Raw genomic sequence first — 21,585 nt, forward strand, 5'->3', positions numbered from 1 at the left:
TCTGCTAAGGGAAATAGGTCCTTCCAATCCACTCTATCGAGGCCCCTCAATTAACTCTCCCCTCAACCTCCTCTGTTCCAAAGAAAACAACCACAGCCTGTCCAATCCTTCCGCATAGCTGAAATTCTTCAGTCCTGGCAATGTCCTTGTAAATCTCTGTACCCTCTCCAGTGCAATCACATCTTTCTTGTAATAATGTGACTAGAACTGTACGCAGCACTCTAGCTGTGGTCTAACTCGTGTTTTATACAGTTCTAGCATAACCTCCCTGCTCTTTTATTAGCCGAGGCATAGAATATAGGAAAGTATCCCGTATGCCTTTTTAACCACCTTACCTACCTGTCCTGCTACCTTCTGGGATCTGTGGACATACACTCCAAGGTCCCTTTGTACCTCCACACCTCTCAGTATCCTCCCATTTATTGTGTATTCCCATGTCTTGTCTGCCCTCCTCAAATGCATTACCTCACACTTCTCCGGATTGAATTCCATTTGCCACTTTTCCGCCCACCTGACTAGTCCATTGATATCTTCCTGCAGTCTACAGCTTTCCTCCTCTCTATCAACCACGTGGCCAATTTTTGTATCATCTGCAAACTTAATTATGCCCCTACATTTAAGTCTAAATCATTAATATATACCACAAAAAGCAAGGGACCTAGTACTGAGTGCTGCGGAACCCCACTGGAAACAGCCTTCCAGTCACAAAAACACCCGGTGACCATTACCCTTTGCTTCCTGCGATTGAGCCAATTTTGGATCCAACTTGCCACTTTCCCCTGGATCCCATGGGTTTTTACTTTTTTGACCAGTCTGCCATGTGGGACTTTGTCAAAAGCCTTGCTAAAATCCATGAATACGACATCAAACATGCTACCCTCATCAACCCTCCTTGTTACCTCCTCAAAAAATTCAATCAAGTTGGTCAGACACGACCTTCCCTTAACAAATCCATACTGACTGTCCTTGATTAATCTGTGCCTTTCTAAATGACGATTAATACTGTCCCTCAGAATTGTTTCCAATAATTTGCCCACCACGAAGGTTAGGTTGACTGGCCTGTAACTACTCTGTCTATCCCTTTCTCCCTTATTAAACAATGGTACAACATTAGCAATTCTCCAGTCCTCCAATCCTCCGGCACCATGCTGTAGACAGGGAGGATTGGAAAATGATGGTCAGAGCCTCCGCTATTTCCTCCCTTGCTTCACATAACAGCCTGGTATACATTTCATTTGACCTGGTGATTTATCTACTTTCAAACATGCTAAACCCTTTAATACTTCTCTCACTATGTTTATCCCATCCAATATTTCACACTCCTCCTCCTTAACTACAATGTCTGCATTGTCCCCCTTTTTTGTGAAGACAGACCCAAAGTATTCATTAAGAACCATACCCACATCTTCTGCCTCCACACATAGGTTACCTTTTTGGTCTCTTAATAGGCCCTACTCTTTCCTTAGTTATCCTCTTGCTCTTTATGTATTAAAAAACATCTTTGGGTTTTCCTTGATTTTACTTGACAGTACTTTTTTGTGCCCTCTCTTTGCTTTCCTAATTTCCTTTTTAATTTCACCCCTGCGCTTTCTGCAATATTGAGCTCTTGGTATCTGATATAAGCTTCCTTTTTTTGGTCTTATCCCACCCTGTATGCTCCTTGACATCCAGAGGGCTCTAGATTTGGCAGTCCCACCCTTTTTCTTTGTGGGACCATATTTGCTGTGAACCCTCACTATTTTCCCCTTGAATGTCTCCCACTGCTCTGACACTGATTTACCTTCAAGTAGCTGTTTCCAATCCATTTTTGCGAAATCACTTCCCAGCTTAGTAAAATTTGCCTTTATGCAATTGAGAACTTCTATTCCTGTTCTACCTTTGTCCTTTTCCATAATTATGCTAAATCTAACTGAATTATGGTCACTACCACCAAAATGCTCTCCCACTGATACTCATTCCACCTGCCCATAGGGAAGGAAGAAAGGAGGGGGGTTGGGTGGCAGTATTGATCAAATAAACTATTATAGCACTAGAAAGGAATGATGTAGTTGAGGGCTCAAAGACAGAATGTATTTGGTTAGAATTAAGGAACAATAGAGGAGCTATTACACTACTGGGTGTATACCTAAAGTCACCAAATAGGGAAGGATTTAGAGTAGCAAATTTGCAGGCAAATTACAGAAAGATGCAAGAACAATAGAGTAGTGATAATAGGGGACTTCACTTATCCCAATATTGACTGGGATAGTAACAATGTAAAGGGAAAAAGGGAGGAATTCCTAAAATGTATACAGGAGAACTTCCTTGATCAGTTTGTTTCCAGCCCAACGAGGAAGGAAACAGTGCTGGATCTAGTTCTGGAGAATTTTTTTTTTATTCGTTCATGGGATGTGGGCATCGCTGGCGAGGCCAGCATTTATTGCCCATCCCTAATTGCCCTTGAGAAGGTGATGGTGAGCCGCCTTCTTGAACTGCTGCAGTCCTTGTGGTGAAGGTTCTCCCACAGTGCTGTTAGAAAGGGAGTTCTAGGATTTTGACCCAGCGACGATGAAGGAACGGTGATATATTTCCAAGTCGGGATGGTGTGTGACTTGGGGGGGGAACGTGCAGGTGGTATTGTTCCCATGTGCCTGCTGCCCCTGTCCTTCTAGGTGGTAGAGGTCGCGGGTTTGGGAGGTGCTGTCGAAGAAACCTTGGCGAGTTGCTGCAGTGCATCCTGTGGATGGTACACACTGCAGCCACGGTGCGCCAGTGATGAAGGGAGTGAATGTTTAGGGTAGTGGATGGGGTGCCAATCAAGCGGGCTGCTTTGTCCTGGATGGTGTTGAGCTTCTTGAGTGTTGTTGGAGCTGCACTCATCCAAGCAAGTGGAGAGTATTCCATCACACTCCTGACTCCATTTTAGGAAGGATGTCAAGGCCTCAGAGAGGGTGCAGAAGCGGGTTATCACAATAGTACCGGGAATGAGGGACTTCAGTTATGTGGAAAGACTGGAGAAGCTGGGGTTGTGCTCCTTTGAGGTTAAGAGGAGATTTGATAGTGGTGTTCAAAATCATGAACGGTTTTGATAGAGAAAATAAGGAGAAACTGTTTCCAGTGGCAGACGGGTTGGTAACTAAAGGACACAGATTGAAGGTGATCGGCATAAGTACCAGAGACAACATGAGGAAACATTTTTTTATGCAGGGAGTTGTTATGATCTGGAATGCACTGTCTGAAAGGGTAGTGGAAGCAGATTCAATAATAACTTTCAGAAGGGGATTGGATAACTACTTGAAGAGAAAATATTTGCAGGGCTATGGGGAAAGAGCAGGGGAGTGGGACTAATTGGATAGCTCTTTCAAAGAGCTAGCACAGGCACAATGGGCTAAGTGGCCTCCTTCTGTGCTGTAACATACTATGATAGCATTGTGCAAAACTGCCCCTAATTTGGCACTAAATTGGTAATCTCACTCGAACCACAGTGTAGCTGGTCTGGAAAATGGAAAAATCCAACAAGGTTGGAGCTGGGGTGAGATACATGGGAGCATTTTTGATGCTGAATTACTGAAGTTTAGTACTAGGAAAGTTGAAGAGAGACATCAAAAATTATATTTAAAAATGGGTTACAGAATTATATCAAGCGGAGTAAAAGACAAAAGTCAAACATTTTTTAATAAAATTAAAGCTTGATGTGTTACCACTCTTGTAAGCAATGTGAAATGACCAAAAATTACTGAGGTGAGTTGTTAAATAACAGTATTGAAGCAAGGTTGTGAAAACAACAACTATAAAGCTTGAAAATTAACAATCTTCGTGCTAACTCCAATTGCAAGCAGTCAGATAAAACCATGGCACTGTTGCCTTGGTGACTCCAATTACAGACAGCTAATGGTGGGGAAAAAAGTATTATAAAATATTATTTTCCGTCTCAAAGCATTTCACGTACAATCAATTACTTTGGAGTGAAGTTACTTATTTAGGCAAATGTGGCAATCATTTTGCACGCAGCAAGATCCCAAAAAAACAATAGGATTATCACCAATTAATGTATTTCTAATGGCCCCCTTCTGTGCTGTATCTTTTCTATGGTTCTATAGTATTAATAGTGCTGGTTGAGGTGGAATGTTTGCCTGGACACTGGGCGAACTCTGTGTTGTTCTTTGAATTGTGCCATGAGATCTTTTACACCCTCCTGAATAGGGAGACGGAGCCTCAGTTTCAACATCATCCAAAAGACAGCAGTTGTGATAATATAGCTCACTATTGCCCCATAGTGCCAAATTACATTACATAACATCTACAGCACAGAAACAGGCCATTCGGCCCAACTGATCCATGCCAGTGTTTATACTCCACACGGGCTTCCTCCCACTCTAATTACCTCTTCCCACCCTGCCCCCGTATCCCTCTATTCCTTTCTCCTTGTATGCATCAATGTGATCTGCTTCAACCACTCCACATGGCAGCAGTTCTGCATTCTCACCATTCTCTATGTAAAGATATTTCTCCTAAATTCTTTATTTGATCTGTTAGTGGCTAATTTATATTTGTGCCTCCTTGTTCAGGACTCATCCACAAATGGAAACAGTTTCTCCACATCTATCCTATTAAACCCCTTTATAATTTTAAAGACCTCCAGAGAAAAGAGCCCCAGCCTGTTTAATCTTTCCTGAGAGTTGCATCAATAACAACTTGCATTTATATAGCGCCTTTAATGTAGTAAAACGTCCCAAAGTGCTTTACAGGAGCTTTATCAAGCAAAATTTGACATGGAATCACATAAGGAGATATTAGGACAGGTGACCAAAAGCTTGGTCAATTCTGATAACATCCTTGTAAATTTTTTCTGCGCTTTCTCCAGTGCTTTGATATCCTTTTTGAGGTATGAAGACCAGGATAGGGTGACTGAACACCTCAAGAATTTTCAGTTAATCGGAGAGAGCCAGCATGGATTTGTGAAAGGTAGGTCGTGCCTGACAAACCTGATTGAATTTTTTGAAGAGGTGACTAAAGTAGTGGACAGGGGAATGTCAATGGATGTTATTTATATGGACTTCCAGAAAGCATTTGATAAGGTCCCACATGAGAGACTGTTAGTTAAGATAGAAGCCCATGGAATCGAGGGAAAAGTACGGACATGGTTAGGAAGTTGGCTGAGCGAAAGGCGACAGAGAGTAGGGATAATGGGAAGGTACTCACATTGGCAGGATGTGACTAGTGGAGTCCCGCAGGGATCTGTCTTGGGGCCTCAATTATTCACAATATTTATTAACGACTTAGATGAAGGCATAGAAAGTCTCATATCTAAGTTTGCCGATGACACAAAGATTGGTGGCATTGTAAGCAGTGCAGATGAAAACATAAAATTACAAAGCGATATTGATAGATTTGGTGAATGGGCAAAACTGTGGCAAATGGAATTCAATGTCGACAAATGTGAGGTCATCCACTTTGGATCAAAAAAGGATAGAACAGGGTACTTTCTAAATGGTAAAAAGTTAAAAACAGTGGATGTCCAAAGGGACTTAGGGGTTCAGGTTCATAGATCATTGAAGTGTCATGAACAGGTGCAGAAAATAATCAAGAAGGCAAATGGAATGCTGGCCTTTATATCTAGAGGACTAGAGTACAAGGGGGCAGAAGTTATGCTGCAGCTATACAAAACCCTGGTTAGACCGCACCTGGAGTACTGTGAGCAGTTCTGGGCACCGCACCTTCGGAAGGACATATTGGCCTTGGAAGGAGTGCAGCGTACGTTTACTAGAATGATACCCGGACTTCAAGGGTTAAGTTACAAGGAGAGATTACATAAATTGGGGTTGTATTCTCTAGAGTTTCGAAGGTTAAGGGGTGATCTGATCGAAGTTTATAAGATATTAAGGGGAACAGATAGGGTGGATAGAGAGAAACTATTTCCGCTGGTTGGGGATTTTAGGAGTAGGGGGCACAGTCTAAAAATTAGAGCCAGACCTTTCAGGAGCGAGATTAGAAAACATTTCTACACAAAGGGTTGTAGAAGTTTGGAACTCTCTTCCGCAAACGGCAATTGATACTAGCTCAATTGCTAAATTTAAATCTGTTTTTGGCAACCAAAGGTATTAAGGGATATGGGCCAAAGGCAGGTATATGGAGTTAGATCACAGATCGGCCATGATCTTATCAAATGGCGGAGCAGGCACGAGGGGCTGAATGGCCTACTCCTGTTCCTATGTTCCTAGAATGCACACAGTACTCCAAGAGTGCGCCTTTCCACCTCTCTTTCCCTTTAAGACATTCCTTAAAACCTATCTCTTTGACCAAGCTTTTGGTCACCTGTCCTAATGACTCCTTCTTTGGCTCGGTGTCAATTTTTGTATGATTATGCTCTTGTGAGGCGCTTTTACTACGTTAAAAGAACTATATAAATGCAAGTTGTTGCAACCAATGCTCGATATAAATTTAACATTACCTCCCTGCTTTTGTATTCTATTCCTCTAAAAATGAACCCCAGTACCTGACTTGCACCCTTTATGGCCTTATCAACTTGCGTTGCTACTTTTAGTGATTGATGTATCTGTATTCCCAGATCTCCTTGCTCCTCTACCACATTTAGTTCCTTACCTTCCAAGGAATAAGTAGCCCCTTTATTCCTCCTACCAAAATGAATCACCCGACACTTCGCTATGTTGAATTTCATTTGCCTTTGTGTATGTATGTGTACGTGTACGTGTATATATAGAATGATTCCAAGCAGTGGTCGGGTCCCCAGCGTCTATTTTCCATCCGTCGTTAAAAAGGAATCCCATGAAGCCTGGGTATAGCTGCAAGGCTCCATTCCTTACTCTTATAGAACTCTGAGGTTCAGAAAAACTGACTTACAGTGAGCACCGCGTTTTGCAGCAAGTGTGTGAAATGGAGCAACACCTGCCTAGAGCAAAGGTAAAACCTGCTGGTACATGAAACCTAGAACGTGTGAATGTGAAAAAATCGGTGCTAAGGGGAATCGAGAACAATTAAACTGATGTGATTAATTTGCTGCAAACCCCTTGTCATTTTAAGATGAAATGCAGACATCCACCATTCCAGGCCGGTTACATAGGACTGCAAAAGCAGTAGATGTAGTTTAAGAAAAATCAATCTAAGCTGAAACAAAGTGGTCAAGTGCAAACTTATTTCCCAGCTTTTAAACAAACTGAAACAAATTCTTTCAGTTCCTTTAGCTAATGCTGCTTGTTAGGTCATGTTAGGCCTGTCGTCTGAAATGCCATATAAACAATAACTCCCTCCCCCTCCCAGCTCCTCTCCTCAAGGTGCTGACTCATGCTACCAGCATCCACTGGTACTTTGCTCAGCTGCCCAATCTTCATGTGTCAACACAGACAGTGAGTGCCATGAGGCTACTGAACCGCGCTGGGAGATGCCGGCGGAGGGGAGGCCAAAACCACTCACACATGTAAATATTTTCCATCCGGGGTCATTGGATAATGAACAGGAGCAGGAAGCCTGGCTCAAGGGCACTGTGGCTGTAGGTCAGGGTGCTATGGCCAACTGTTTTGCCGCTAACACTGTCTCCTAGCTGAGCACAGATTGCAGTCATCTGTGCTTGGTGCTGTACTTACTGTGTAGAGTTTATCTTATTCTTTGAGTGGAGATCAACCTACACATTCACAGCTCCCTCCCAGCCAACCCTTTAAGTCTCTATCCGACCTGATAGTTATAGCCTGCTGTTTCGAATAGCATTATTATCACCATAGTGATAACCCATTCATTTTAAAAAATTGTTTTTTTTCAACCGAGGATTCCCCTCCACTGTAGTTGACAGGGCCCTCCACCTGTGTCTGTCTTATTTCCTGCACTTCTGCCCTCACCCCTTCCCCTCCCTCCCAGAACCATGATAGGGCCCCTCTTGTCCTCACCTTCCATCCCACCAGCCTCCACATTCAACATATCACCCTCCGCCATTTCCCCCACCTCCAGCGCGATCCCACCACCAAACACATCTTCCCCTCCCCTCAGCATTCCGAAGGGACTGCTCCCTCCGTCCACTCTTCCATCACCCCCAACACCTGCTCTCTTCCAAACGGCACCTCCCCGTGTGAGCACAGGAGATCCAACACCTGCCCTTTCACCTCCTCCCTTCCCACCGTCCAGGACCCCAAACACTCCTTCCAGGTGAAACAGCGATTTACTTGTACTTCTTTCAATTTAGTATACTGTATTCACTGCTCACAGTGCAGTCTCCTATACAGTGAGGAGACCAAACGCAGATTGGGCGATCGCTTTGCTGAACACCTCCCCTCAGTCCGCAAACGTGACCCTGACCTGCTGGTCGCTTGCCATTTTAATTCCCTGTTCCACTCCCACTCTGACCTCTCTGTCCTCGACCTCTTACAGTGTTCCAATGAAGCTCAACGGAAGCTCAAGGAACAGCACCTCATCTTTCGTTTAGGCACTTTACAACCTTCCGGACTCAACACTGATTTCAATAACTTCAGATCATAATCACTGATCCCATTTTTTTTTGTGGGACTGCAGCTGCTGGAAATGGTTCTGCTGTTGCCATTTACAGCTCCTCTAGACCGATCTTTTGTTTCTTTACTTGTCCCATTACCACTCTCCTTGCCTTGCACCATCATCCCTTTTGTCATTTAATCACTCGTGCCCTCTACCCTATCACAGACCTTCCCTTTTGTTCTTTCCTCCCCTCCCCCCCCTTTCCCTAACTCTGTACTTGCTTAAAAACTTTAACTCTTTAACATCTTCCAGTTCTGACTCAAGGTCTTCAACCTGAAACATTAACTCTGTTTCTTTCTCCACAGATGCTGCCTGACTTGCTGAGCTTTTCCAGCATTTTCTGTTTTTATTTCAGATTTCCAGCATCCGCAGTATTTTGCTTTTGTTTTAAAAAAAATCCTTTCTATTTTACACGTGATGTTTATGCTGCCTCTCCACCTCTCTCCTCCTTTAAGACCCTCCTTAAAACCTACCTCTTTGACCAAGCTTTTGGTTACCTGTACTAATATCCCTTTCCTTAGCGCAGTGTCAATTTTTGTCTGATTACGCTCCTGTGAAATGCCTTGGGACATTTTACTATAAAGGTGCTAAATAAATGCAAGTTGAGTGGGTATCATTCATAATGATTTATTATTCCTAATATTGATTTATCACCTGTTAATTGCTCTCAAGGTTTCACTGCGTGTTTCAGTTCTTGGACTGGAGTGAAAGATCCATCGATCTGTTGCTTCTACAAAGACGTGAGAGTCTACCTTAAAGTGAAGCTGGGAATCAGCAGCAGCTACCTGAAGTATTAAGATTCCAAGGGGCAGTGCCTTTGGTAATGATTTTCCCCTATGGGATGGAATGAATTACATGTTATATAATACCGGAAATGCAACGCAGGGGTAATTTGGCAGAGACAAGACTTTACTGACCTAAAAATAATTAGGTGGTTTGGGTAAAACTTATGCCACAAACAATATATGTTATGGTAGGTGTGATGGAAGCTGAGCTCCTGCTCCAAATTATAAAATTGTTGTATTATATATATTTTTTTCTTTTATAACTTTTAATTACATACCAGTAAATGTCCATTCAGTGTTGCTGATGGTGAGTCAGAGGATGTGCTGTTTTATCCCATGTAACATTCAAGATTTTATCAAACTGACTGTGATTCAGTTAAATTGTGTTTCTATTACACCATATTAGGAGAAAGTTAGTAATATTTTCAGGTTGAAGTTATTGTAAACCAGTGTCCTTGGTTATTATGATGTTTATGACGATGTTTCTTGATGTTAGGTATGCACTCAATATTACGTTTTATCTTTCTTCAGAAAACCAGGATGCACATGAAGAGGGTTGTGAAGATGTTGCAGGAATCATTACTAGGGCAGGGAATGAATTATTAGTACAGGGAAGTTAGCCTGGTGTCTGAGAGGGGGCCGGTGGGGTGTGCAAGGATCAGAGGAATGTATTGAGGTAGGGGGAGGGGAATCCAGGGTCTGAGAGTACTGAGTGGTGTGTTCGATTGGTGGTCTTGGGACCAGTAAGATGGGGGGGTCATTGGGGAAGGGAGCTGCTACATAAAGTAACTTAGAGTCCACAGTACAGAAGCAGGCCATTCGGCCCAACTGATCTATGCCAGCGATTATGCTCCACATGAACCTCCTCCCACCCCTCTTCATCTAACCATATCAGCATATCCTTCTATTCCTTTCTAGGAACATAGGAACAGGAGTAGGCAATTTAGCTGCTCGAGCCTGTTCCACCATTCAATGAGATCATGGCTGATCTGTGACCTAACTCCATATACCAGCCTTAACCCTGTATCCCTTAACACCTTTGGTTAACAAAAATCTATCAATCTCAGATTTAAAATGAACAATTAAGCTAGCACCAGCTGCCATTTGCGGGAGAGTGTTCCAAACTTCTACCAACCTTTGCGTGTAGAAGTGTTTCCAAACTTCACTCCTGAAAGTCCTGACTGTAATTTTTAGGCTATGTCCCCTAGTCCTAGACTCCCCAACCAGCAGAATTAGTTTCTCTCCATCTACCCTATCAGTTCCCCGTAATATCTTGAAAACTTCGATCAAATCACCCCTTAAATCTTCTAAATTCCAGGGAATACAACCCTAGTTTGTGTAATCGCTCCTTGTAATTTAACCCTTAGAGTCCAGGTATCATTCTAGTAAATCTACGCTGTGCTCCCTCCAAGGTCAATATATCCTTCCAAAGGTGCGATGCCCAGAATTGAACACAATACTCCAGGTGCGGTCTAACCAGGGTATTGTTTAGCTGTAGCATAACTTCTACCCTCTTGTATTCTAGTCCTCTGATATAAAGGCCAGCATTCCATTAGCCTTTTTGATTATTTTCTGTACCTATCCATGACATTTCAATGATCTATGTACATGGACTCCTAAGTCCCTTTCGATCTCCACTATTTTGAGCTTTTCACCATTAGAAAGTACTCTGATCTATCCTTTTTAGGTCCAAAGTAGATGACCTCACATTTGTCTACATTGCAATCCATTTACCGCAGTTTTGCCCATTCACTTAATCTATTAATATCTCTCTGTAATTTTATGCTTCCATCTACACTGCTTACAATGCTACCTATCTTTGTGTCATCGGCAAACTTGGATATGTGGCTCTCTATCCTGTAATCTAAGTCATTAATAAATACAGTGAATAGTTGAGGCCCCAACACAGATCCCTGTGGGACACCACTAGTCACATCCTGCCAATTTGAGTACCTGCCCATTATCCCTACTCTCTGTCTCCTGCCACTCAGCCAATTTCCTAACCAGGTCAATAATTTGCCCTCAATTTCATAAGCTTCAACTTTAGCTAACAGTCTCTTATGAGGGACTTTATCGAATGCCTTCTGGAAGTCCATATAAACAACATCCATAGACATTCCCCTGACCACTACTTTAGTCACCTCTTCAAAAAATTCAATCAGGTTTGTCAGGCATGACCTATCCTTTACAAATCTATGCTGGCTCTCTCTGATCAACTGAAAATTTTCAAGGTGTTAGTCACTCTATCCTGAATTATAGACTCTAGTAATTTCCCAACAACAGATGTTAGGTTTATTGGTCTATAATTCCCTAGTTTCCCTCTCTCACCTTTCCTAAATAGCGGAGTGACATGTGCAATTTTCCAATCTAAAGGAACGGTTCCTGAATCGAGAGAACTTTGGAAGATTATAGTTAGGGCTTCTGTAATGTTCTCGCCTACTTCCTTTAAAACCCCTGGATGGAAACCATCTGGTCCTGGGGATTTGTCACTCTTTAGTCCCATTATTTTCTTCATTTCTGTTAATGTGCTTATGTTAATTATGGTGAGTCCTTGTCCCTGATTCAAAATTAGTTTCCTTGGGGTGTCTGGCATGCTATTCTCTTCCTCTACTGTAAATATTGATGCAAAGTAATTATTTAACATATCCGCCATTTCTTATTTTCATTTACAATATCACCGTTATCAGTTTTTAAGGGGTCCACATTACTCTTGACCACCCTCTTTTTCCTAATATAATTGTAAAATTTTTTGTGTTGATTTTGATATCCCTTACAAGTTTCTTTTCCTACTCCCTTTTTGTTGCTCTTACTATCTGTTTTGTCACTCTTTGCTGTTCTTTGTATCTCTTCCAGTTGGCAGGATCAGTGCTATTTTTTGCATTTTTGGATGCTTTTTCTTTTAGTTTCATATTGTCCCTTACCTCTTTTGTCATCCATGGCTTTTTTTTTGGCCAGTAGAGCTCTTGCCCCTTAGGGGTATAAACTGGTTTTGTATCACGTTAAATTTTTTTCGAACACCTCCCACTGATCTTCTGTCATTTTACCCATTAACGATTTGCCCAGTTTACTGTGGACAGTCTCTCTCTCATCCCATTGAAGTCGGTCTTACCTAAATTTAGAATCTCAGTAGCTGATTTGGGATTCTCCCTTTCAAACAAAACATTGAACTCGATCACATTATGATCGCTATTAGATAAATGTTCATGCACTGCTAGGCTGTTAACTAAATCTGTCTCATTACTCATTATTAAATTTAATATGGCCTGCCCCCCTTGTTGATTCTAGGGCATATTGTTGCAGAAAGCTGATCTGAACACACTCAACAAATTCACTACTGACATGAGCTCATCTGCTTATCCCAATCAATAAGAAAGTTAAAATCCCCCATTAAGACCACACTGCCTTTGCTACATGCTTCTTTCATCTCTGCATTTATACATTCTGCCACTTCACAGCTGCTACCCATACACAATTCCCACTAGTCTTAAATCATTTTTTATTTCTTAATTCTACCCATTAAGTCTCCACTGTCTGCTTACCTCTCGTTATATCCTCTCTTTTATCATTGAAGTAATTTCATCCTTAATCACTAAGGCTCCTCCTCCTCCTCTACCAGTTTCCCTATCCTTCCTGTAGACCTTATAACCTGGTACATTCAGTTCCCAATCCTGACCGTCTTGCAGCCATGTCTCAGTAATGGCTATCATGTTGTACCCTCTAAGTTGAATTTGTGCCTGCAAATCATTCACTTTGCTCCTTATACTTCGTGCGTTTGTATAAAGGACACTTATTTGGGCCATACACCTGTCCTTCTGCTCTAATGTTGTTTTTCTCACACATTTTTCCCTCATGTTTTTATCTAGCTTCCCCTTAAATGCATCTATGCTATTCGCCTCCTTGTGATAGCGCGTTCCACATTCTTACCACTCTTTGGGTAAAGAAGTTTCTCCTGAATTCCTTATTGGATTTATTAGTGACTATTTCATATTGATGACATCCAGTTTTGGTCTCCTCCCACAAGTGGAAACATTTTCTCTACGTCTACCCTATCAAATCCTTTCATTATCTTAAAGACCTCTATCAGGTCACCCCTCAGCCTTCTCTTTTCTGGAGAAAAGAGCCCCAGCCTGTTCAGCCTTTTCTGATTAGGATATCCTCTCAGTTCTGGTATCATCCTTGTGAATCTTTTTTGCACCTCCTTCAGTGCCTCTATATCCTTTTTTTAATATGGAGACCAGAATTGTGCACAATACTCCAAGTGTGGTCTAACCAAGGTTCTATACAAGTTTAACATAACTTCTTCTTTTCAATTCTATCCCTCTAGAAATGAACCCCAGTGCTTGGTTTGCTTTTTTATGGCCTTATTAACCTGCATCGCTACTTTTAGTGATTTGTGTATCTGTACCACTAGGTCCCTTTGCTCCTCTACCCCATTGAGACTCTTGTTATCTAAGCAGTATGTGACTACCAAACTGCACCACCTCACACTTATCTATATTGAAATTAATTTGCCAGTTACACGCCCATTCTGCAAGTTCATTAATTCCAGTATTTTGTTGCATTCCTCGGTATTAACTATAGCCCCGAATTCATCCACAAATTTTGAAACTATACTTCGGATTCTCAAGTCCAAATCGTTAATGTAAATTGTGAACAAGAATGGTCCCAGCACCGATCCCTGTGGAACACCACTTCCCGCCTTTTGCCAGTCTGAGTAACTACCCTTAGCCCCTACTCTCTGTTTTCTGTTTTGTAGCCAGTTTGCTATCCACTCTTCTACTTGTCCCCTGACTCCACATGCTCTGACATCATGGGGGTGATTTTAGGAGGCAAATGCATGTGCATTGGGGCGTGGGAGTTCCGAAAATTGCGCAAATCCTGTTTGGGTTCCGAAGCCGGCTCCAACCTGCTGGCTTCCGAGTTTCCCAGGGACCCACCTGTGTGCGCGCGGGCAACCCAAAACTGGAAGTCCCGCTGGCAATTAAAGCTGGGGGGATGACAGTTAAAGAGCCAAATGTACCTCATTGAGGGATTTAAGGCACTTTACCTGTGGCAGATGAAGTGATTGTAATGATTTTTAACTTACCTGGGCGGCTTGCCCACCACTTCTGATTCATGCCTGGTTTCACCAGGTATGAAGGGCCAGATCAGGGAGAAAGAAACGAAATAAATTAAATAAAAAAACATGCAATGAAGTGAAAACACTAAATGCACCTACCTTTGAAACCTGCTCCGATGTCTGATGTCTCCCGCTCCGATATTCCCCCGATCTCACCCTCCTGATCTTGCTCGATCTTCCCCTCTCCCCCCCCCCCCCCACCCCCCCCACCACGGTCTTCCTCCCACCCCCAATCTTCCTCTCTCCCCCCGATCTTCCCCTCTCCCCACCCCCGGTCTTCCAGTCCAGCGCCAGATGACATCTTGCTCGCTCTCTTTCCCGCCCCCCCTGTCAATCCGGCTGGCTGCCGGGCATGAAACCCGGAGAGGACGTTGACCACTATCAATCAACGTGCGATCGCGTCGGAAACGGTAAGTTTGGCTCACGCGGGTTTGCCATGCGCCCAATCGCCCTTCCCTCGCTGCCAAACTGCCTCCCTGCTAATATCGGGCTCCATAAGTAATATGCGGTACCTTATCGAAGGCTTTTTGAAAGTCCAAACATAGTACATCTACTGCATTACCCTTGTGTACTCTTTCTGTTACCTTATCTTTTGTAATCAGTGTTGACATTAGGCTAATTGGTCTATAGTTCCCTGGACTTGTTCTATCTCCCTTTTTAAATATAGGAATCACATTAGCTGTCTGCCAGTCCTCCAGCACGATTCCTTTTTCTAATGAATTTTTATAGTGCCTCTGTTATCTCTTCCCTAACTTCTTTTAATATACATAGATGCAATCCATCCGGACCAGGGGTTTGTCCTCTCTCAGTTTGATTAGTTTATCAATTATCTCTCCCCTTTCTATCTTAAATGTCTTTATAACTTTTTTGATCTCTTCTTCTAATGTCCTGCCCACCTTGTTAGTCTTCCTGGTGAACACGGAGGCAAAGTAACTATTTAATATTTCTGTCACTTTGTTGTCATTACCTGTGAATTTATTTTGTGAATCCCTTAGTGGCCCTATCCCTATCCTGATTTTTCTTTTGTTATTTATGTGTCTGTAGAATACTTTACTATTTCTTTTTATATTCGTTGATAATTTAATCTCTTAGTTCCTTTTTGCTTTCCTAATTGTTTTTTGACTTCTTTCCTAACCTCTTCGTATTCCCTTTTGTCATCCTCTCTTTTATTGTCTATGCACTCAGCGAATGCCTTTTTCTTGGGAAGAATGGCTGGGTGTGACAGTATTTTTTCAGGTAGAGGAGAATAAATACTATGACATCCATCCCTAACCACATAAAGGCCGTAGGGCTGCAGTCCTGGATGTGAGCTGGGTACTGGCTTTATGTTCTTAGTCCGGGGAATGGGACTAACTGGATTGCTCTTACAAAGACCCGGCACAGGCTTGATGGGCTGAATGGCCACCTTCTGTGTTGTAACCATTCTATGATTCTTTAGTTTCAATTTTACTGTTATCTCTTTATTCATCCATGGTGTTGTTTATTCTTGTTTTTTAGCATAATATTTTTCTGTTTAGCTGGGTGGGGATCATAGGAGGAAAACGTTTAGTGTGGGTTGTAGAATCTGCGATTAATGGAAGGGGAGCTGGAGTCTAGGAGATTGAGGGTGGAGTTTGGGAGCAGTGGGGAATTTGATACTTGGATGTGGGACTACGGGTCCATGAATATAGCAAGATTGGGGAGGCTGGTTTGGGGGTCTGGGAGTATTAGGGATTAAAGGATAATAAATGCTGGCCTTGCCAGCGATGCCCACATCCCATGAACGAATAAAAAAAAGTCCTGGGAAGGGAGGGATCAGGGATGCGGTGGTGTTGGGCAGAATGGCTGGGTGTCACAGTATTTTTGCAGGTAGAAGAGAACGAATGCTATGACACCCATTCCTAACCCCATAAAGGCCACGGTGCTGCAATCTCGGCTGTGAACTGGGTACTGGCTTTACGTTCTTAAGTGATGACTGCTTCTTGACTATCTTGATAAAAACATAGGGGATGAATTTCCTCCCCGTTTTTGGCATTTTCAAGGTAATTGTTTTCAGCAAGGAAACTCGCAGGAAAGCCGTTTCCAGTGCTTGTACACCTTTAATTATCTTCTACCAAATTTCCTTGCACTCCTGGAGCCATTCCATGATATGCCTACTAGTTGCTGTTGGCCTCATTTATAAGCCTGTCAACCAGTGGCCCTCTGAATGGGCATTTCCTGGACTTACCCCACTAGTGCACTCGGGGTAAGTTATACCTGTTTCAAGGAGCTATTAGTGTCAGTGGTTAAAAGGCAGAAGTGAGGAGTTCCTGACAGAGAAGAGGCTGGAGATCTTTTATTGAAGATTTCTGAAGGTAGGAAGTATTTTTTTAAAGTGTTTTTTTGTTGTTGCCTTCTGCCTACAGCCACCTGCATTTGTTTCTGATTGCTTCTCAGTTTTTCAAACCCCAACTTCCTGCCCCACCCAACGTTGGTGTACTTGTACATGGTAGGGGGTATGGTGTTTCCCCATGGCTACCTATTCTCGTGCTTCTTCTAGATCCACCTGACGGCCTGGAGCGGGGAGGTGATTGACTCATGGTGCACAAGAGTCATGGGACTAAGATGGCCCTCGGCTCCTGGAATGGCACCACCACTAGCTACATCTCCGGAGGGTGAGCAACCTGGTCTCACCTCTCATGTTGCACTGGCGTGGCACTCTGAGGGGGGTGGCTGAAAGCCTGACGTTGATGCTATCCTGAGGGATGGCAATATCGGGCAGCTTATCATCCTTTCTCCTTCTGTGTTCTCCTGCTGCTGTGGTGGATCTGCAGGCAACAAGGGCAGAAGCTAAGACTGGATGAGGATTTCTCCCTTGGGATTAAGGAGACAGAGGGTTGTGGCTGTGCAGTGCTTCACAGGGATGCCAGAGTGATAGTGCAGGTGCTCAACCAGTAACCTGATGCTGGCAAGATGCCACCAGCCGTAGCAACTCGCAAGGGAAGAGCCTGGCCTTATTCTTGAAGGTGGTGAAGGGTTTAAAGTGGTCTGTCTTTGGGGGCATTGTGCACCAATTTCTCCTGCAGAGATAAGTAAATGATGGTAAGGCTGGAAGTTAAGGAGTGTGTGCCAAGTGGCATGGGAGAGGTGAAGTAAAAGGTGGGGGGTGTTAAAGTGGAGGACAGGGTTGTGCACAGCAATCATGTATTAGGGGAGCTCTGTAGCCATAGTGCAGGATACGGAGTTGGGGGTACCCTTTACCAGAGTGCAATGTGATGGGCTTAGTTGGGAAAATGTTGCTTTAAGAGGGTGAAGATTGTGCTGATGCCCAGAGTGGGCAAGGAAGAGAAGGGAGAAGTGTTCAGTGTTACCTTACCTATCCTGGTGAAGATCTGGAACATTTGCCATGGTTCTGCAGTTCTGGGGGTGAGGGAGTTGGCAGTCAGTGCCTCCTCCACCTGGGCACAGATGGCACTTGAATATTCATATTTCTGCCCAAGTGTAATAAAAATATTGGTAAGACATGCAGTATAGTAATTTGAGAGAATTGAAAGAATCAAGAAGTGTTCCTGCCGCACCGTCTTGTCTCGCAGTGTTCTGATGAATAGCAGAGGCTGAAGGATACATTTAAAAGGTTGACAGAAGTTTCACCAATCCTTGCACCAGTAGGTATGCAAATAAGCAAACCCAGAAAACATTGTGTACCTCCCTCTAGTGGCCAGCGGCAGATATAACTTTTTTCAAAAAAGGTGCAACAGCAGTGTAAATCACATTAAGGAAATTCTGGGGCATATTATACTTTAAACAATTTCAGCCTGATTCCTGGGTGATGGCTAAGATTTGTAACTGTGTGGGGTAGGATAAGGATGGTGGGGAAATCTAAGAGGGGCAGCAAGAAAGCACAGAGAAGGGCCACTGGTGTTCAGCGCAGAGCTGGAGTGGGCAAATGGCAGGAGGGAGGGTGGAGAGGACAGATTCACAGGGCATGTGGGTCCAATGAGAGCCCCAATTTTCCCAGGCCTCCGGTGAGTAGTGCTGTGGAGAACAGCACCTACCCTTGAAGAAAGCCATCTAGTGCTGGAAGGGCTTAATCAGAAATATAATAGGCAAAGTTTAAGAATGATGGAAATATCATACTTGGAAAGTGTTACAGGAATTAAGAGTTATAGGAAGCAGATGCTATATGCAAGGTTTTTACTATATTATAGATAGGGAAATACAAATACTTTTGAAACTAACAATCTTGCTCTTTTCCACAGAAATGGTTGAACACAAATTAAATGGGTACTGCACCCAGCACTGATCATCTCAATATGGGAGGGATATTACTACCCTTGAGAAAGTGCAACTTAGGGTAACAGAGCTCATATATGGTATTAGGGATCTAGGCTGTGAGGAAAGGTTAATGAAGTTGGGTTTGTTCTCTTTGGGAAAGACTTCAAAACAACCTTACAGAAGCTGTCACACGTATGGAGAGGAGTTGCTAAAGTTTACTCGAATTGCTTACACACAAAAAAAACCATTTTTAAATTAGAGGGGAGAATTCTCCCATTCTGCCTCCGCAGCTTCGGCGAAGGAGCCACGAAACCCTGGAAAAACGGTGTCAACAGCATTTACACCGGTATTCTAGGGTTTTCGCAGCTCATCTGCTGAAGTTACGGCAGATGATTGGGAGACCCCTCCTCCCCCAAAAAATTCAGTTCCTAAGAGTAAGTAGGGAATTCCAGCAGAGCTATTTCATACACTTATACACTATTCAAAACATCATTTCAAAGAGCCCAAAGGTTAGCAGCATATAGCAACACCACTATTCCCAGCCAGAATGGAGATGATTGGGTAATTCCCCCGACAATCACACCTGGAGGCCGCACTGCTATAAGTGACTGGAATTAATTTGTAGAAGTTTTTAACGAACCTTTGAAGGCAGGGAAGGAGGATGCAAGATAAAGCAGTTTGAGAATTGTGATACCTTCGCATCTGCCCCCAGGCACAATGGTTCAAGTAGAATATTTTTTTAAAAAACTATGTTCTAATGGAAATGCAAGGCCCCAACAGTGAACATAATGAATGAAAGAAGTTGGCTAAACTTTTTTTTTTGGGTGGATTGTGTATTAGGGAGTAGAACACTCTCCATTTCAGGCATTATTAGCATCAAGTATACCCTGGTCAGATACAGTATGGTTAAATATAGAGTAAAGGCCCCTGTACTTCATCTAATAATACCTCAGCCAACCAGAGAAGAGCTTCCCTTGGCTCAGTGGTAGCACTCTTGCCTCTGAGTCAGAAGTTCATGAGTTCAAACCATACTTTCAGTGCAGTAACGAGGGAGTGCTGCACTGTCAGAGGTGCCGACTTTAAGTCCCAGGTGCCCTCTCAGGTGGATGTAAAAGATCTCAGAGCATTATTTGAAAAAGAGCTGGGGAGTTCTCAGAGGGTCCTGGACAATATTTATCCCTCAACCAACATCACAAACAGGTTATCAGGTCATTCTGACTGCTCTTTGGGGGCCTTGCAGTGCATAAAATGGCTGTTTGTGTTTCCCTACATTACAACAGTGATTACACTTCAAAAGTACTTCATTGGCTCTGAAGCACTTAGAGATGTCCTGAGTATGTAAAATGCACTACTTAAATGCTTTTCTTTCACCCATTTCTCTTCCTGCAACTTTATCTCATTGTCTCATGTTATTTAAAAAATTAGACTCGCCAGCAAACTCATTTGATACATCCCACAAAGAGACTTATTTTTGGTAGGTTATCAAGTATGAGCCTGCATATGCACCTTGATATTAATTACATACATTCACACTGAGCAAAGTGGTGGTGTACTAACATGTCATGCCACATAGTGCAAAGATATGAGGCATGTCCACCATTCCCTATGTGGTGAATTGCTACTCTCAGTTGTGGCATTGAGGAAAGTGGTAAGCAGAGGTCAGGCCCTTCAATGTCACAACAGTTCACACTTTATAAAGTATGACAAGCACAAGCAACAGTTGAGGCAACAGCTGTAATCAGAGTGAAGCACAGGCAACACAAGAAAATCATCAGCTTTACTTACAGTAAATGCCATTGCAGCCTCAGTACAATTTTCATACTATACATACTTAACAAACACTACATGTCAATGCAAGTCACATATACAAGTAGAAATGAAGTGTAGAAATGAAGTGCAAAAATGATTGCCTTACAGTTAGACAGTTTTAACCATATAAATATTACAAACTATTTTTCTGTTCTTTCCCATTAAGGTATAGTGTGAGAGAAAAATCAAATCAGGAAAATCCTCCTGCTGTGACTTGCTTTGACCGTAGTACTTAGAATTACAAATTAATTTGCCAAGGAATTAATTTAATTTTCCTGTTAACAGTGAACAGGAAAGAACTGACAAAATGGAGAGAAGTTTTTTTTTTACAGTAGTCACTAAGTTTAAGTATGTGTGAAGAGCACTATTTAGCCCCATCCATCAGTTTTAGATGAACAGATCCATGCACTAAACATGATTTTGTGCATTCATTTATCCTCAATTCTGCCAGACTGTACAACTTAGAAAAATAAAACTCTTCTGCTTTCAGGTATGATTCCACTTAAAACCCCTCCTGGAAATCAGTAAATGCTGCACTAGGAGAACTAACTTCTTCACTTGTGATTGTAAGTAGCCAGCTTCCTTGCAAAATCACAGCAAAACGAAGTAACTTACACAATGGGTGTTATTAAAGAACAGTTCAATCTTTGGGTGTCTGTTTAATTATGAACCCTACGATGGTCACTTCTGTAAATACTTTGCATCACTTCTTTCTTCCAGTTGGTTAGGTTTTGGATGCAGGGACTGATTGCAGATTTTGCACAACGGGTAATGGCTTTTTAAGTTTATAGGCTGGGGATTTCCTTATCCGTTCTCCTTTAACATTGACAATGAACGGTAGAAGAGGTGGCTTCTCAACCATTAAGCCGATTCCTGAAGGAGTATAGGCCCGAAGCTGAATTTTATCCTCCGAATGTGCCGTCACTGCAACCCAGCCTGAAAAAAGGTAACCACAAAAGGTTAGACACTTGTTCCAAGAGTTCTGCAAAGCACTGAAGTGTCTGAATTTTCTTACTCAGTACAGCTAACTAGAATTCTCCATGTTACATTACAATTAACTTTAAACACACTTGTTATTGTATCTACGTTTAAAAGCATTTGAACCTAATGCACACTGCTCAAATAGCCCCTAAACATCTGACCAGTTATTTCAGTCTGCCCACT

General features: G+C 42.6%; 1 protein-coding gene across 1 annotated transcript in view; it reads right to left on the reverse strand.

Annotated features, from left to right (window-relative positions):
• Positions 1-20,279: 20,279 nt before the first annotated feature.
• noa1 (nitric oxide associated 1) overlaps positions 20,280-21,585 on the reverse strand; it is a 28,929-nt gene continuing 27,623 nt past the window's right edge. Inside the window, exon 7 of the mRNA XM_067983393.1 lies at positions 20,280-21,357. Within this exon, the coding sequence (XP_067839494.1) occupies positions 21,146-21,357 (212 nt within the window). The 3' untranslated portion in view covers positions 20,280-21,145. The remainder of the gene's footprint in view (positions 21,358-21,585) is intronic.

The sequence above is a fragment of the Heptranchias perlo genome, chromosome 4 (assembly GCF_035084215.1).
Source record: "Heptranchias perlo isolate sHepPer1 chromosome 4, sHepPer1.hap1, whole genome shotgun sequence".
NCBI lineage: Eukaryota > Metazoa > Chordata > Chondrichthyes > Hexanchiformes > Hexanchidae > Heptranchias > Heptranchias perlo.